Raw genomic sequence first — 18,901 nt, 5'->3', positions numbered from 1 at the left:
GAGGGAGAGAGGGAGAGAGGGAGAGAGGGAGAGAGGGAGAGAGGAGGAGAGAGGAAGGGAGAGGGAGGGGGAGGGAGAATCTGAAGTAGGCTCCACACTCAATCCAGAGCCCCATGTGGGGGGCTCCATCCCACAACCTTGGGATCATGACCTGAGCCAAAATCAAGAGTCAGGCACTCAACCAACTGAGCCACCCAGGCACCCCAGAACTTCAGTCTACCTAAAAATTATTTTTGTGCATAGTATAAAGATGCAACCTTATGTCTTTCCATATGGATATCCAATTGTGCAAATACTACTTAATTTTAATAGTCTCCTCTTTCTCCAGTAACGTAAAATACTACTTTCTTATACAGAAAATTGCCATTTACACATACTGATCTATTTCTGTGTTTCTTCTCATTTTATTCTTTTTTGTCTATTACTGTGCCAATATTATGCAGGTGTGATATGTATAATTTTATATTATGCTCCAATACCTACAGAGCAAGTCTCTCTTCATTATTCCTTTATAAAATTTTCTTGCTCATGCCTGTGAATTTCTCTTCCAGATTAACTTCATTTTTATTGTGAATACGTTTATTTTATTTAAAATTTTAAATGAGTATTTCTTTTTGAAAAATTCTAGTATGGTAGTTGCCAAAAAGGAAATGTAATTTAAAATCATGATCCTTGGTAGCTGAAGGAAATACCATGGATGTTAATTACTCTGCATATACAACTGTGGTTGAAATGTGTGATCACACTTTACATACTTAATAATACAGAAAAGACTAAAGACCTTTTTTCTTATAAAAACAGAGAAACATCTATTTAAACTTAAAAAAAAAAAAAAAAACCTAAGATATTCAACATTCTTTCTTATAACTAGGGGCACCTGGGTGGCTCAGTCGGTTGAGCATCTGACTCTTGATTTCAGCTCAGGTCATGATCCCAGAGTTCTGGGATCAAGCCCCGCATCAGGCTCGGCACTGGTCATGGAGCCTGCTTGGGATTTGGGATTCTTTCTTTCTTTCCCTCTGGGCCTCTCCCCTGCTCGAGCTCTCTAAAATAAAAATAAAACATTATTTAATAAAAAAGATGTCAACACTCTTTCTTAATTTAATTAACTGAGGTGCAGAATGCCAGAGATTAAACTCTTAATCTTCCTATAACATCATTATCATCTTTGGAGACTCCAGACAGCATCCTAACAATTGATTTTATAAAAGTTTGAAGGATTTGAAGTGTGCTGGTTATTGCTCCTGTGATGTAACGTATCAACAATAAACTCAACGTATACTAGTTTTAGGTGCACCTGGTTGACTCAGTAGAGCATGAGACTCTTGATCTCGGGCTTGTAAGTTCAAGCCCCACAATGGGTGTAGAGATAACTTAAAAAATCTTGAGGCACCAAGGTGGCTCAGTCGGTCAAGCGTCCAACTCTTGACTTTGTCTCAGGTCATAATGTCACAGATTTGTGAGATTGTACCCTGAGCAGGGAGCCTGCTTGGGAGTATCTCTCTTCCTCTCTGCCTCTCCCCCACTCACTTGTGCTCACTCACTGTCTCAAAAATAAATGAGTAAACTTAAAAAAATAAAAACTAAATTTAAAAATCTTAAATACAATGAAATTTTTTAAAAAATTTTTATTTATATTTAAGAGGTAGAGACAGAACACGAGTGGGAGAAGGGCAGAGAGAGAAGGAAACACAGAATCTGAATAAGGCTCCAGGCTCTGAGCTGTTAGCACAGAACCTGATGTGGGGCTCAAATTCATGAGCTGTGAGATCATGACATGAGCCAAAGTCAGACACTTAACCAACTGAGCCACCCAGGTGCCCCAAGTATACTAGTTCTAACATTCTTGCAGGTCAACTACTTAAAGTGCAACATGTTAACTACACAACAAAAAAGTCATGTTATCTTTTTTTTTAAAATTTTTTAACGTTTCTTCATTTTTGACAGACAGAGCATGAGCGGGGAAGGGGCAGAGAGAGGGAGACACAGAATCTGAAACGGGCTCCAGGCTCTGAGCTGTCAGCACAGAGCCTGACATGGGGCTCGAACTCACAAATTGCAAGATCCTGACCTGAGTCAAAGTCAGACGCTAACCGACTGAGCCACCCAGGCGCCCCATCTCTCTTTTTTAAAAAGTTTATTTATTTTTGAGAGGAGAATGAACGGGGGAGGAGTGGAGACAGAAGGAGAGACAAAATCCCAAGCAGGCTCCACACTGTCAGCACAGAGCTCCATGCGAGGGCCAAATTCACAAGCTGTGAGATCACGACCTGAGCCCAAACCAAGAGCTGGACGCTTAACCAACTGAGCCACCTAGGCGCCCCCATGGTATATTTTTTACTATTCCAACACAACTTATTAAAGTGAATGCCATTTGCAATTGAATGATTTGGTCTTTTTTTTTTTTTTTTAATGTTTATTTTTGAGAGAGAGAAAGTCAGAGTGCAAGCAGGGGAGGGGGAGAGAGAGAGAGAGAAAGAGGGAGAGACAGGATCCAAAAGCAGGCTCCAGGCTCTGAGGTGTCAGCACAGAGCCCGATGCGGGGCTCGAACTCACAAACTGTGAGATCATGATCTGAGCCAAAGTAGGATGCTTAACCAACTGAACTACCTAGGTACCCCTGATGATTTAGTCTTAAAAAAATTTTTGAGTTAATGTGGTAAGCTGCTATATGTTGACTATGTCTATTAGTTCTTGATGTTTAGTAAATAAAGTATTTAAAAATAATAATTTGTAGTTATGCTCCTAGTAGAGAATGTAGATTTATTTTCAAAAAGACATAAAAAAAAAACACAAGTAATCCTACCATCCAGAACTAACCACACTCAGCATTTTTATGTAGTTTCTTCTAGTATGTATGGGTGTAAGTGTAACATGCATTCTGCTGTTATAGAAAATTATTTTGTTTTAGCACAGTGAACTGGAGTGAGAACAAAACTTCAAACCTATCTGATACTTAATAGTTGTGAGATATTATGCAAGTCATTTCCCCCCAAAAGCTGTCTCTTCATCCATAAAATGGGGATTATGTACCAATTTTGTACAGTTGTAATGAGGTTTAATAAGATCAGGTATATAACAATACTTTGCTTAGTGCCTGATGCATATTAAGAGCTGAAGATGAATTTTTTTTCATTTTTTTTTAAATGTTTTATTTTATTTTTAAGACAGAGAGACAGAGCATGAGTGGTTAGGGGCAGAAAGAGAAGGAGACACAGAATCTGAAGCAGGCTCCAGGCTCTGAGCTGTCAGCACAGAGCCCGATGCGGGGCTCGAACTCATGGAGTATGAGATCATGACCTGAGCCAAAGTTGGACGCTTAACCAACTGAGCCACCCAGGTGCCCCTAAATATATAATTTCTATTGTTAGCATTATAACTTTGTACCTTACTATTGTTATTATTATTTTAATGTTTACTTTTGAGAGAAACAGAGTATGAGCAGGGGAGGGGCAGAGAGAGAGACACACACACAGAATCCAAAAGAGGCTACAGGCTGTGAGCTGTCAGCACAAACCCTGATGTGGGGCTCGAATCCATGAACCGTGACATCATGACCTGAGCCAAAGTCAGACACTTAACTGACTGAGCCACCCAGGTGCCCCTTGCACCTTATTATTTTTAACTTGACATTAAGTTAAAATACATTAATTCGTATTTTCCAATATCACTAAATATTCTCAAAACACTAATTAATGACATGACACCTCATCATAATAACTGCTCCCTCTATTATTGGAGTCTGCCTATAATTTTTCACTATTAATAGTTTTTACTTATTCAGTTAAGTACTTTTCATACATACATTTTTTTGTTTGATCCTCAAAGCAACCTCTCTCTTGAAGATTTCCCTCAGTTTCTATGATCCAAGTGGTGCAAAAAAATTTATTATGTTTCATTTAAGATCTAGTTGATTTGTAGTAGGCTCCCCCTAGAACCATGCTGCTGGGAGAAGTTCCATCAATTTATTTTAACATAATGTTGATGTCAAAGATAGAAAAAATGATGCATTAAAAATGACAACATGGGAATGCAAGCTGGTGCAGCCACTCTGGAAAACAGCATGGAGCTTTCTCAAAAAACTAAAAATAGAACTACCCTAAGACCCAGCAATTGCACTAGTAGGCATCTATCCAAGAGATACAGGTGTACTGTTTCGAAGGGACACATGCACCCCCATGTTTGTAGCAGCACTATCCACAAGAGCCAAAGTATGGAAAGAGCCCAAATGTCCATCGATGGATAAATGGATAAAGAAGATGTGAAATATATACACAATGGAGTATTACTTGGCAATCAAAAAGAATGAAATCTTGCCATTTGCAACTACGTGGATGGAACTTAGGGTATTATGCTAAGCGAAATTAGTCAGAGAAAGACAAATATCATATGACTTCACTCATATGAGGACTTTTAGAGACAAAACAGATGAACATAAGGGAAGGGAAACAAAAATAATATAAAAACAGGGAGGGGGACAAAACAGAAGAGACTCATAAATACGGAGAACAAACTGAGGGTTACTGGAGGGGTTGTGGGAGGGGGGATGGGCTAAATGGGTAAGGGGCATTAAGGAATCTGCTCCTGAAATCGTTGTTGCACTATATGCTAACTACTTTGGATGTAAATTTAAAACAAAATAATAAATTAAAAAAAATAAACATCACTTCCTTGACAAAAAAAAGAAAGAAAAGAAAAATTCCATAGACAAATAACTCAGAGTAATTTATGTCACAGATCAGGGGCTAAGCAAAGGTTAATTCCCCTTGGCTTACAGATGTACAAACCAGTTTAAGAAGCTTTTCTTATATGGAACCAATGAGTTATTTGATTTTTTGTTCCCAAACTCATCAGAAAGTTAGTTTATTTTACAGAAAAAAAAGTCTACACCAATTTTTTTCTGGAGGTTTTTCTTTTTCCATTTATATTTATTTGCACACCAACAAAGCTCATTCTGCCAAATCAATAGTTTCAAATATTTTAGATTGTCCTTTTTGGTCAATAACACTGGTTTTGGTTTAAAAGCCATAAAAACCACAGGGAAGAAATATAAATCTGTTTAAAATAGTTTGTATAGGGGCGCCTGGGTGGCTCAGTCGGCTGAGTATCCGACTTCAGCTCAGGTCATGATCTCACAGTTCGTGAGTTCGAGCCCCGCGTCGGGCTCTGTGCTGACAGCTCAGAGCCTGGAGCCTGCTTCTGCTTCTGTGTCTCCCTCTCTCTCTGCCCCTCCCCTGTTCATCCTCTGTCTCTCTCTGTCTCAAAAATAAATAAACGTTAAAAAAAAAAATTTTTAATTAAAAAAATAAAAAATAAAAAATAAAATAGTTTGTATAGATACAAGCATGGTAATAAAGTTTGGGAATAGTTAATACATACTATTTTTATAATGGCAGTGATAGTAATGTTAACATTAAATAATACCTTCAAGTCTAATAATCATACCACTAAATTAACAGGTATTATATTATTAACATTTTCCATTTTCTTCTTAATAGCTCAAAAGAGCTGAATGTTCTGTACCCAAGGATTTCATAATATTTTAATCACTGGATTGTGCTAGAAATAGAGATTTTAAGACCACACAGAACTACAAATGTCAACTTCAAAGCTCAAAAAATCAACTGATGATTAATTCATCAATAAAGTCAAAGGACAAATTTGAACTTTACTTTTACACACTAGACCAATCGTTTGGCTGATGAAACTAATTTGACTGATTCGGTACCTTAAAGGAAAAAACAGGGGCGCCTGGGTGGCTCAGTCGGTTAAGTGTCTGACTTCGGTTCAGGTCATGATCTTGCAATCCGTGAGTTCGAGCCCTGCGTCGGGCTCTGTGCTGACAACTCAGAGCCCGGAGCCTGTTTCAGATTCTGTGTCACCCTCTCTCTCTGACCCTCCCCCATTCATGCTGTCTCTCTCTGTCTCAAAAATAAATAAACGTTAAAAAAAATTTTTTTTTTAAAAAGGAAAAAACAATTTACCATTTAAATAATAACTACCATGGTACTGGCTCCTATGAAACCCCATCTGTTTTTATTTGATAAAGTATACAAATAATATAAAACTATAATTACAGTTAAAACATCATTATTTGTCATTGAAAAACATTAAATCACAGAAATTCCTTGGTTCTGAAACTCTCATTTTTAACGAATTGAATTATTCAAGTTAACATTGCAACTGTATACACAATAAAAAAATGTAACTGTGACTCCACAAATAAAAACAGAATTGTAATTTAAAAAAAAAAATGACAATAGCCATTTCACCAAAACGTTAATATATCTAATACTACTGAACTGTACACTTAAAAATGGTTAAGACGGTATAGTTAATAACACTGTATTAAATATTTTAAAGGTACTAAGAGAGTAGATCTGAAATGTTCTCACCACAAAAAAGAAGTGGTAATGACACGACTTGGTGGTATTGTGTAATGCCACAGTGGTAAGCATTTTGCAATATGTTAAGTGTATCAAATCAGCGTGTTGTATACCTTAAACTTATGAATGTTGTATGTCAAGTATATTCCATAATATCAGAAAATACATGGTTAAGATGGTAAATTTTATGTTTCTTACCACAATAAAAATGTTAGATTAAAAAAAAAACTGACCACAGGACAAATGTAGAGTTGGAGTGTTGATGACTCCTACCTAAACGTCAGGAAACAGTCTCTTGATAATCGACACAATTTAGAATACTAAGCCAAGGAAAGAACTATTTACTTCAATATGAAAGAGAAAGTGAGGTTTAATAGTAGAAAAAGGTTAAAGATTCTTTTTTTTAAGTAGGCTCCACGCCCACTGTGGAGCCCAACAAAGGGCTTGAACTCATGACCTTGAGACCAAGACCTGAGCCAACATCAAGAGTCAAACGCTTAACCGAATGAACCACCCAGGCACCCCTGGATTTCTAAAACTATTTCCTGCCTTTCCTAAAATGACAGGCCTTACAAATGTAATAAAATATTTTAATTCTAAAAACTGAAATAATATGTGTCTCTAACTCTGCAAGTTTCACTTTCTATAAATAAAATGTAAGATTCAGATTAATCAGTTCTTAAGAGATTTACCTTATTAGCTTCCATAGTCACTATTCGATTAAGAAATTTCATCATAATTGTTGGTGCCACAGGGTTAAAACTGTCAAAAGTTTTATAAAGAAAGATAAGGGTTAGATGATTACCTAAAAATATAACTTGTGAATGTGAGCATAACAAGAATTTCATTCTTACCTAATGTTTGATATAGCACACTCTTCCTGAATTTCTTTGGGAAACAGTAACCTTTGATTATTATCTCCACCAAGACTGTCAGAGATTATAAATATTAGAGGACACCGACCAGTATGCACATATTTCCTAAAATAAAGTATAGCAATGTTGAAATTTAAGCTATTGCCATTTAATTCAAAGTTTGAGAAAACTTCACTGAAACTCACCTGAGAATTTCATGTAAAGTATGAGAATCTCGATAAAACTGGTTAGGTAAATCCTATTGAAAAATGATAAATACTAGTTTAGTTTTATTCTTGTGTAAATTTATTTTCAGATTTATATTTACCAAATTAGGAAAAAATGTCACCTATTCAACGTAGTGTAACTAGAACTTTTATAGAAATTAAGGAAAACATGAAAAAGCTGATGTCCTAGCCAGTAAAATGCATCAATGGGAAACCCAAGTTTCAGTTCAAATTTCTTAAGGTCACTACTAGTTACAGTATTTTCACTAAGACACCACTTTCTAAAATCCTTCCTTTTTTTTTTTAAGTTTATTTATTTTGCAAGAAAGAAAGTGAGAAGGGGAGGGGTAGGGAGAGGGAGGGAGGGAGGGGAAGAGAGGGAGGGAGGGAGGGAGGGAGGGAGGGAGAGAGAGAGGGAGAGAGAGGGAGAGAGAGGGGGAGAGAGAGGGGGAGAGAGAGGGGGAGAGAGAGAGAGAGAGAATATGAATGAATCCCAAGCAGGCTTTTCACTGTCAACGCAGACCTGATACCGAGCTTGAACTTAAGAATTGCTAGATCATGACCTGAGCCGAAATCAAGAGTCAGATGCTCAAACGACTGAGCCACCCAGGCACCCTTCAAATTATTTCTTTTGCTTTTTCCACACTTACATCATTAAAATTCTAAAGTTCATCAACTGATAGCTACTCTATTCAAGTTTACTGGAAAAGACCCGAGGTTTCTGCTATCACAGAGCCTTTACATTGTATCTTACCACGATTAATACTATGGAGAGAGTTAACGCCACTATCAGTAAGATATATCTTGTAATTATTTACTCAATAGTTAGTAGGATCTCAAAATTTGTCCGTACTTCAACCAGAATTATCCTCTTATCAGTTCTCAGATCATCTCCAAGCATCTGTAGTTTGTTATATTTTGTTGCTCTTAGCAGAAACTCTTTAAAAACTGTTATCTGAGATTGATAGGGAAATACTTGGAAGCTTGATTCTGAAAGAAAACACATTCAACATTTTTACTCTCAACAAATTATGCACACATCAGCACCACACATATGTACTTAATATACATATATATGTTACTGAATACATTCACATATACCTGAAGGAGCTCACAAAATTGTAGATTTTTTTCTAATTAGGCAAAACTGTTCAAATTCAAAATAAGATATACATTTCAAAAGACAAGAGTCATCATGGACCACAGTGAATTTTCTATACCAATGAATGTAATATGGAATTAAATAACTTCAGAATACAGCTGTCAGTATAATAGTCACCCAACTGGTAAAAACATTTATGTCTTTGCCTGTAAAATGAAGACACTCCAAATGAGTGTGCTATGAATCAATTGATCAGACTTAATCCTCAAAGAATCCCATTCTCCTCTACTGGAGGCAACTTTCCCCTCTTCTCTTGAAATTACTACTCTCTAAAACTGGGAAGTATCAAAGAAAATGCTCTCATATGGTTTCATTTGATTGCTATTCTTATTTTATGAAGTTATTAATAGTGGTCAGATGTCAATCTAGCATACGAGTGACAACACAATTTCTTCTAAAAACATATACCCAAAAATCTTGGGAATCTCAAGAATATAGATGGGGAGTTTCTTTCTTTCTTTCTTTTTTTTTTTTTTTTAATTTTTTTTAATGTTTATTTATTTATTTTGAGAGACAGAGACAGAGCATGAGCAGGGGAGAAGCAGAGAGAGAGACACAGAATCCGAAACAGGCTCCAGGCTCTGAGCTGTCAGCACAGAGCCCGACACGGGGCTCAAACTTACAAACTGTCAGATCATGACCTGTGCCGAAGTCGGACACTTAACCGACTGAGCCACCCAGGCACCCCAGATGGGGAGTTTCAAACCTCCTTTAAACATAGACTTTTCCCACTATTTCCACTACCTTCACAGCAAATCTTACCAGAATTAAAGATCTCCTTGAAATCATCTTTTTGGAAGTCTGGTAAAATTGGATTGATCCACTCTTGTACTTGAATACCATGCTCCTTTGATAGTATTTTTAGAGTTGTTGTTTTCCCACATCCAGGAGGACCTGTTATTAATAAAACAGATCCACCCTAAAACCAAATACAAACATTAATAAAAAATCAAAATCACCTGGAATGCTAGAGTATTTTGTTTGAATTTTCTTTCTAAATATTAATTACTTCTACAAATATTTACTAAATTTCTGGTATAAAGTGACTAAATTTTACAATGATGCTATCTGGATTACACCAACTGTATAAAATAAATCATAAGTATTTTATGACTATAAAATAAGATAGTCTTTTTCCTAAAATTTAAGTATAGCTTCTGATAATTCTTCCATTCTTGCATTATGTCCCTACTAAGGTCTACTTAGCAGCTAAATTAAAACAACTAAATGTCAATTAGATTGAGCAGGTAATGTCTGAAACAAATATTTTTAGAGGTTACCTGAATTCAAAAACCCAATCTTAATACAAACCTCTCTTTCAATTATACACTTTAGTATTAAATAAGTATAATATCCTTATAGGAAGATCTTCGTTTGGATATCAAATTTTTTAAGAAATGTGTATTAAGAAACATCTTTTCCAGAATTAGAACTCTAAAGACAGACTAGAGGTTGTAGGTCACAGTAGTATCTTCTCATATTATCAATCTGATAAAAAAGTTAAATCTAAAAAAATATCAGGGGAAGATTTCCTAATCCCCTGGTGGACTGTAATCCTTACTCAACTGTTTACCTTTACTAGCTAGTATAAAAAGGGCTCTTGTACTTGGCCCCAGAAGAGAACCAGTCCCATTTTTTAAAACAAATAAGTGCGGGGCGCCTGGGTGGCTTGGTCAGTTGAGTGTCCGACTTCAGCTCAGGTCATGATCTCACAGTCCGTGAGTTCGAGCCCCGCGTCGGGCTCTGTGCTGACAGCTCAGAGCCTGGAGCCTGTTTCAGATTCTGTGTCTCTGTCTCTCTGTGACCCTCCCCCGTTCATGCTCTGTCTCTCTCTGTCTCAAAAATAAATAAAAACGTTTAAAAAAAAAAAAATTAAAAAAAAACAAAAAAAAAAAAACAAAAAAAAAAACAAAAAAAACAAATAAGTGCATGAATTATAGTGCTATCTATCGGCCATGATTTTAATGATTGAAAAATATGGGGCACCTAGGTGGCTCAGTTGGTTAAGCATCTGACTTCAGCTCAGGTCATGATCTCGTGGTTTTTGAGTTCAAGCCCTGCATCAGGCTCTGTGCTGACAGCTCAGAGCCTGGAGTCTGCTTTGGACTCTTTGTCTCCCCCTCTCTCTGCCCCTCCCGTACTGGAGCTCTATCTTTCTCTGTCCCTCAATAATGAATAAGCATTAAAAAAAAAAAAAAAAAGTGTAAATAAATAAATAAATATATATATATATATGTTAAACATGGTGTCTTTAAACCAAAACAAATATAAAACAAGGTTATATATTGATGACTTGTTGTAAATATGGCCAGAGGAAGATTCTGCAGGAACCTAACTACTTATTTCTCTCAGGAACTATGGTTCAGTATTCGCTGTTTCTAGCAACTTTACAGGACATGCCTAATGTAAGTAATGAGAACTGACTACCACCAAGCAGATTACTTTTAAAAAAAGAAGAGGAAGATCAACATGGGCACCCATGTATTTTTCTTATGTAATAAAGTTAAGTGTCTTGTTTTTTGATACAGTGAGCACAGCCACATAGCAAAAGCTTTGCTTCCAGTAAGAGAAGTGGGAGGTAGGTAGAACACTAAAGCATAAAGACTTGTGTGTTAATGTTCCCATCGCCTAAAATAGAGTTTTTTCTTTTTTTTATTGAAGTATAAATGACATAACCTATTAGTTTCAAGTGTACACATAATGATTTGATATTTTTATACACTATAAAATGATGACTATAAGTCTACTTATCATTTCACCATACAAAGTTATTAATTATTGACTATATCCCCTATATACATTTTCATCACATTGTAATAGTTTTACCATATTTTAAGGAAAGATGCTGCCCTGAAAAATTAAATTCAGCAGATATTTGAAGTACTTACAATAAATTTAAGAAAAAATAATTTTAGCTTGCCCACAGAAAAATCTAGAAGTCACCAAATTTTTTTTTTGAATAAAAATGTCTTGTAATTACTGACATCACTGGACTTTTGTATAATAAAGAGTGTATGATTGGTAACACTCTAACTTCTTGGAGGGAAGAAGCTTTTAAAATTGTAGAGGAAATATTTTCCAAAATACCAACATGTGCACACACATACCTAAGTTCATTAGAGTATTAACAGTAACACAAGTAGGTTTAGCACATGATAATGTTTACATTATCAAAGTATTGGTAAGTGAGACAACATAGTGAACACTAAAAAGATATAAATATTAGCCCAGCTAAGAAAATGCCTGGATGTAAGAAGTGTGTCAGGGAAACTGCCCAAGAATCTGTACTCACAAAAGAGAGAGGGGAGATTTTTTGAGCCAGCAGAGGAATACCAATGCTGACACTGCAAATCTACCTTAAATACATTATCTCAACACTAAACCAAATGGTTAGATCCACAGACCAGACAGAAAAAACCTCAATTCAAAAGAGAAAGACCTGTTACCACTGGAGGCAACTAAAACACAAACCTCTTCATCTCAAAGTTGAAAACTAAAGGCAATCCATTAAAATCTATCCTGTGTTTCCAATTGGAATTGTATTTAAACATAGTTACATAGCCCCAATTAACGTTGGCAAACTTCTGTATAGAAAACTGCCAGCTAACAATTATAGAAAAGTAGAATTTAAAAATCACCATTTTGCAATCTTAACAAAGTAAACTGATTCAGGCAGAGACTGCAAATGGATGCTAAAGCATTTTGGTGAAAGGCTGCTGGGGAACTGGACATATAACATTGTCAAATTTTCTCCCCATAGATTATATGGCAGTTGCAAGGGAAACTTTTCTCACAATGAAGATTTTTTACTATCATTTCCTTAATTTAGTGAAAACTTAACATCAAAGACAGTAGGAAAACCAAACATCTTTTCTCATATGGGACAACATAAAACATACACCATACAACACAGAATATTCTTACAAAAATGTTCAACTTGAGTCTAATCAAGCCCTTAATTCAAACTTCCAGATTACAGGAAATGCAGGATAGAAGAACAAGTTAGACATCATGAAGAGGAAACAATCTGACAAATTTAGAATGTGAGAGTTCTGCGTATCACCAGGCCTGGTCTCTTCACAATGTCTTAGAGAAAAAGAGAGAGTGAAGTGTACTGTTCTAGATTTTAAAAGACCTAAGAGGTGTAACAATCCATTGCAATGGGTGTTCCCTGATTAGATCCTCGTTGTAACAAATCAGCTGTAAATGACATTTTGGAGACAAATGGATAAATGTGCATATGACATGAGCATTAGATAACATTAGGGAATTATAACTAATTTTGTTAGAGTAATGGTACATATAGTTAATTAAGAAAATGTTTATTTAAAAAAAAGAGGCATACTGATGTTTCTAAAAATCTGACTGAAATGTCACTTACCTATAATTTACTTTAAAATACTTGAAAGTGAAAAATGACGGGTACTTTATGGGAGTATGAGTTTTTTATTATTCTACTTTCCTTTACATTTGAAAAAATCTCAGAAAAAGTAAGTTTAAAAAAAGAGAGAAAGAGAGGCACCTGGGTGGCTCAGTCAGTTGGCTCAGGTCATGATCTCGCGGTTTGTGAGTTCGAGCCCCACACCGGGCTCTGTGTTGACAACTCAGAGCCTGGAGTCTGCTTCGGATTCTGTGTCTCCCTCTCTCTCTGTCCCTCCCCTCTTCACACTCTGTCTCTCTCATGAAATAAACAAACATTAAAATAAAAAAAAAAGGAGAGAGAGAAAGAATATTCTAGCTTGGAAGCCAAGAGTAATTACAGAATTAGGAAGTGAAACAAAAAAATTAGCCTTAAAATGAATGACTGTTTCAGGCTATATTTAATACAAAAACTAGTAAGTAATTTGCCTCTTGCTTCAGCATGAGATGATCAGATATGCTAAATATGCTAGCACCCTAACCGGTTTATTATGCTTTATGATGACTTACGAGGGCATAAGTGGGAGACAGGTGTAAGTAAAGGAGAAAACTCAAAGTCTGAGTCTTTTAGTAAAACTTGAAGCAGTAAACCAAAGACTTTTAATGTATGTGATCTGGACTTAATGAACAATGTCATCCTAAAAGTTTAACTTCTTACAACCAACCATAAATCGGAGAAACATTTGATGTTAATATATTGTAAAACACATTTCTTATCAAATTACCTGTTTTGGTTGCCTTTCTAAGACTTTAGCTTTTAACCAGGTTTCAACTTCTTCAATTTTCTTTTTATGCACAGCAAGTTCATGCTAAAAATTTCAAGTTTAAAATAAACAATTTTAACCCAAGGATTTTTGGTACATTAGTACACATTAATCTAAATTAAGCATTTTTAATGAAAAAACTAGCAAACAAGTAACACATGAGGCAACTAAAAGTCTTTGTTATTACACTTAATTTTTTATATTGTTATGGAAAAATTCCGTTCTTACGCTGATACCTTTTTATGAAAATTTGGAGCAGGTCTGGAATTTTATAATTTTTTTTAAATCCTCAAATACATTTTGGGAAGGGAATAAACAGAGGGAGGTGTTATACTTAAGAAAAAAATAAACAGATCAATTCTATGTTGGGTTAAATTAAATCTAACACAAATAAGCAATGGTCCAACTTCGGAAGAACTTGAGAAATGCTAAACAACGGAACATAAAAAAAACCTAGGAACTATTGTTTTTTTCTAATTCATTCATTCAGATTTTTATGAGTAATCATCTGAAAATGCACATTCCTCTCCTTCCTGAAATTAAATTACGTACACTTGTTTGTATCCTACTTAGTACCTGAGTTTCTGGTTTGTATTTATCCACCCATGGTTCGTTTTCAGATAAATAGTCTTTTGAATTTTCTGGACCATAAATCTGTTCTGAAGACAGTGGCTTTTCTCTTTTTCTAGCTGGAAATCTGCTACTTTCTAATCTGGAAGGCACATTTTTTCTTCTGTGACTTGCGTTATTCACATGTAACGACGTGGCAGTAATAGAGATGCCTGTAATCTCTGAAAAATCATCAAATGATGGGTCTACCCAATCTGTTACCTGAAAAAAAGAAATGTAAATATATTTTCTGCTTCTATTCCCTATGTAAGTAAGCTACAAAAAATATATTCATATACTTGCAATATCTCAAACAAAAATCTCACAACTTAATTCTTTAAGTAAATCTGGCTTTATATCTATTAGTTATTTTTTTACTTCATGCTAGGTACAAATGCATACTTGTTCACTTAACCAAGATAATGATGAATGCCATCTAAAGGAATATAGAATACAAACGTAATTCTTTTTACTAATTACAATATTCCCAGTATAGAATAGACTGATTATTCTTAAACTCATTGGTAGACTAAAACAAGAATATTAAAACTAAGTACCAAAAAAGAAGCAAAACTAAATAAGGAAATAGACTGTTAAAATATATATATTTTAACCATAAGAAGAGTGATACTTCTGCCTTGACCAGATTAATACATTCACAAACTAAGAACCACTGCATACTTATCCAAATAATCCTTATCAGCTTTGACTTTTATGAAGGTACAGTCTAAGAATCCTGATGCTATGAATAATTTGTTCTTTTTTTAAGTTTATTTATTGTCAAAGAGAAAGAAAGCACCAGTGGGGGAGGTTCAGAGAGAGAGAGAGGTAAGAGAGAGAACCCCAAGCAGACGCAGCATTACCAGCACAGAGCCCAATGTGGGGCTCCAACTCATGAGCCGTGAGATCAGGACCTGAGATGAAGGCGTATGCTCAACTGAATGAGTCACACAGGCACCCCGCTATGAATAATTTCTAATTATGACTTGATTATATTTCTCTTTAGCCTGTAAAGCAAATACTATTTTCAATAAAGGGAGGCAGGCTTTCCAAGGAGGATGATCTGTTTCTTAGATTTGTCTAGGAAAACAGAATTGGGATAATAGAACAGGAAAATCAGTGAGTTCTATCTCAGGTGCTTCTGGTCTCTAGAAACTGTTGGTCTGTCTACAGTTCCCTTTATCATCAACTTTTCTTTAGAATCCTTTGTAAGGATACACAGAGAAAAATGACGAATTAAGCAATTTAAACCTAAAAATATTTAGGGGTGTCTGGGCGGCTCAGTTGGTTAAGCGTCCAACTCTTAATTTCGGCTCAGGTCATCATCTCACACTCGTGAGATCGAGACCCACGAAGGGCTCTATGCTGACAACACAGAGCCTGCTTCAGATCCTGTGTCCCTCTCTCTCCACCCTTCCCTGGCTTGTGTGCTCTTGCGCTCTCTCAAACATAAGCAAACATTAAAAAAAAAACAAAACCTAAAAGTTTTTGGGAGTATTAAAAAGTTCTTTTTAGTAACTAAAATTTTTAAGATGAAATTTCTTAACATTCCTACAGTGTAAATCTAGAAAAACCTAGCTTAGTACTGGCTTTTGAAATTCCCTGGCTGGCTAACAAGGGGAAACCTAGGGTACATTTTCATTGAATACTCAGCCATAGTTGTGTACCACATATTAGACAATGCTAAGGAAATGCAAGTTGAGATTTAGAAGTATTTTAGGAATGAAAGTCACACTTCACTCCCACTTTAAGGACAAAAAGTTAGGAATATTATCACCAGTGGGTAAAGGAATGAAGACCTGTGGGAAAAAAATTCAGTCATAGCCACCTAATTCATTTCCTCTTCTCCAAGACTGTTAGTGGCAATACAATTTTAGCTCTTTTCTTGTATTTTAAGAGTATGTAAAAATATCATTTGCTATAGTAAACCTTTTGATAGCAAATCTGATATCGCAATTCTTTTTTTTTTTTTTTAATGTTTATGTATTTTTGAGATCAGGGGAGAGGCAGAGAGAGAGGGAGACAAGGGATCCAAAATGGGCTCTGCACTCATAGCAGACAGCCCAAATGCAGGCTTGAACTCACAAACCACATGATATCACGATGTGAGCTGAAGTCAGGTGCTTAACTGACTGGGCCACCCAGGCGCTGTAATTCTATTTTCTTATATGTATATTTATTTTTAAGAGAGAGAGAGAGAGACAGAGAGAGAAAGAACGACTGTGCGAGAGCACAGGAGGAAGGGAGGGGCAGAGAGAGAGGCAGAAAGAGAATCCCAAGCAGGCTCTACACTGCCACTGAGAACCTCACTCAAGGGCTCAAACTCACAAATCATGAAATTATGACCTGAGCCGAAATCAAAATCAGAGCCTTAAATAACTGGGCCACCCAGGCACCCCTGATCTCATAGTTCTGATCTACATGTTACTTATACACTTTACAGTTTTATTTCTTATATAAATGTGGACTCCCATCTACTGGGGAAAAAAAAAAAAAGACTGAGAAAGAGCAAAGTTTAATCACTTATTTAAGATCAGAGAAAAATAAGACCCACCACTAGAAAACAGGTACCCTGCAAATGAGTATGATACCACCTGACCCCCAACCTACTCTACCCACTAGCCTTAGTGAGAACTAAGGTTTCTAAGAGGCACGGCTTGTTGTTATGCTTTAACACCAACTAAGACTCATATATTTCTTTTTCTTCTACTGACCTTTCATTTAAGAGTTTTCAGGCTTTTCTTTGCAACTGAGATTTTAATCACTTTTTTAAAATTGTCGTGGTTTTAGTCACTTCACAACTTACTATCACAATTTTTAGATCATTAATTACATCACATACTGGGCATTGTTACCTTGATGGCAATAATAAGTCATTAAGAACATACACAAAATTTACCATTCTTTTTGGACAATTATTACATGGCCATTTTAGTGTGTCATACCTTTGTGGAAGATACCTTTGGTCTAAGAAAAGTTTTTGACATTATAAACTTTAATAGTTCCCATCCGTAGTATACAACCTGTAGTACATTAAAGTATACTTCACCTAGAGAAAAAAAAGAAAAAAATTTCAAAATAGGAAAAACTGTAATATAGAGGTATGGTGACATACACCATTGTAATCAACAGTATAAGAGAAGTTCAAAAACTAGTGAAAGATAACATAGCAAATATATATAACGAAGTCAAAATGCTACAACAAAGTGTACTTTCAATTACTACAACGTCAAATAACCTACTTGTGTTAAGTGTAGTCTTTCACATGTACTCAATAATATATTAGAGAAAACAGAAAAAACACATACTTCACATTTTGTCATTAAAAAAAATCAGACAATTCTATTTGTGTTCTTATGCTGAAAATTAAAATTTCCTTCATTTTAAATTACCACTGCAGGTTTTTTTTCCCCACAAAATTAAAAAAAAAAAAAAAAACTGACCACATAACAAATTCATACTTCCACTTATTTTGGAAAAAGAGTTTAAATCTAACTGTATAATAACTGTAACTGTTTTCCTTAATTGAACATACTAGGAAATTTGGGGGTAACACTGTATTTTCTGACTTTAATAATTCTTTAATGTTTATATAAACTAGTGAATTCACCAATTTTAAATTAGCTACAAGCAAAGTTTAAGGTCTGCAAACTTATAAATTGGAAAGTGTATTGGGCTTTATGGTTTGGATGTACACAGTTTATATGTGTAATAGCTTCCATACACGATAAAACAAACTGTACACCCCCCCCCCCCAACACACACAAATTGTTCATGATTAGATAGGTTTTTGCTTTGGAGTTTCAGAGATACATAGGTGGAAAAAAACACCTGTTGGATAAATATAGCTGGCAGGTCGAAATAAAAGATGCAGACTGTTTTTACGATCAGGACTCTGGTCGCTCTTTGGAAACAAGACTGACAATTACCTCCTTTAAAAAAGAAAAGTAACTGTCCCAGATGATGGATGCCAGTTTCCTGAAATGAGACGTCAGAGGTAGAAAAGACCTTCAAGAATATTTCTGGCCTACTCACCCTCCCACCCCCCGCCACACACACTGCGGGGAGATACTAAGACCAGACATTCGTCAAACGTCAAAGCTACTAATCAGCCGAGATGCGTTCGCGTGCCCCGACCCCAGGCCAGAGTTCTGCACCCCCACCCTCTCATCTCCAAATGGGATGGGCAGGTCGGGAGGAGGAGCTAAGAGAGCTCGGGGAGGCGTTAAGGCAGAGATGGGTTCGAGTCTCTAGAACATATATACACTACAGCCGCAGCCGCGGCGGCCTTACTTTCCGGGAGCTGCATCCCCCTCGTGGGCGGAGAGGAGCGGAGGAGCCCAAGCTCTCCACCAGCGAAAGGGCAACCACCTGGCCCTACCCGGGCTCAACGCCGAGCCTCTCAGAGGTCCCGCCTCCCGGGGACCTTTTAGACCCGTCGGCGCTTCCGCGACACAGGCAGAAGGGCGGCCGCCAACGG

General features: G+C 36.1%; 1 protein-coding gene across 3 annotated transcripts in view; it reads right to left on the bottom strand.

The window, feature by feature from the left end:
- The window catches only part of RAD17 (RAD17 checkpoint clamp loader component), a 38,072-nt gene extending 19,182 nt beyond the window's left edge, over positions 1 to 18,890 (bottom strand). The window contains exons 1-10 of one of the 3 annotated variants that reach the window (XM_049649585.1): positions 18,715 to 18,890; positions 18,351 to 18,399; positions 17,367 to 17,470; positions 14,389 to 14,643; positions 13,774 to 13,857; positions 9,392 to 9,548; positions 8,321 to 8,457; positions 7,447 to 7,499; positions 7,241 to 7,366; positions 7,079 to 7,148 (exon numbers count right to left, since the gene is read on the bottom strand). In XM_049649585.1, the coding sequence (XP_049505542.1) occupies positions 7,079 to 7,148; positions 7,241 to 7,366; positions 7,447 to 7,499; positions 8,321 to 8,457; positions 9,392 to 9,548; positions 13,774 to 13,857; positions 14,389 to 14,643; positions 17,367 to 17,408 (924 nt within the window). In that variant the 5' untranslated portion in view covers positions 17,409 to 17,470; positions 18,351 to 18,399; positions 18,715 to 18,890. The other 2 variants (XM_049649583.1, XM_049649584.1) reach the window with 2 other exon arrangements.
- Between the last annotated feature and the right edge of the window lie 11 nt (positions 18,891 to 18,901).

This window comes from Panthera uncia, assembly GCF_023721935.1.
Source record: "Panthera uncia isolate 11264 chromosome A1 unlocalized genomic scaffold, Puncia_PCG_1.0 HiC_scaffold_17, whole genome shotgun sequence".
NCBI lineage: Eukaryota > Metazoa > Chordata > Mammalia > Carnivora > Felidae > Panthera > Panthera uncia.
The sequence above is the reverse complement of the archived record's forward strand: the minus strand, read 5'-3'. Positions and strand labels throughout refer to the sequence as shown.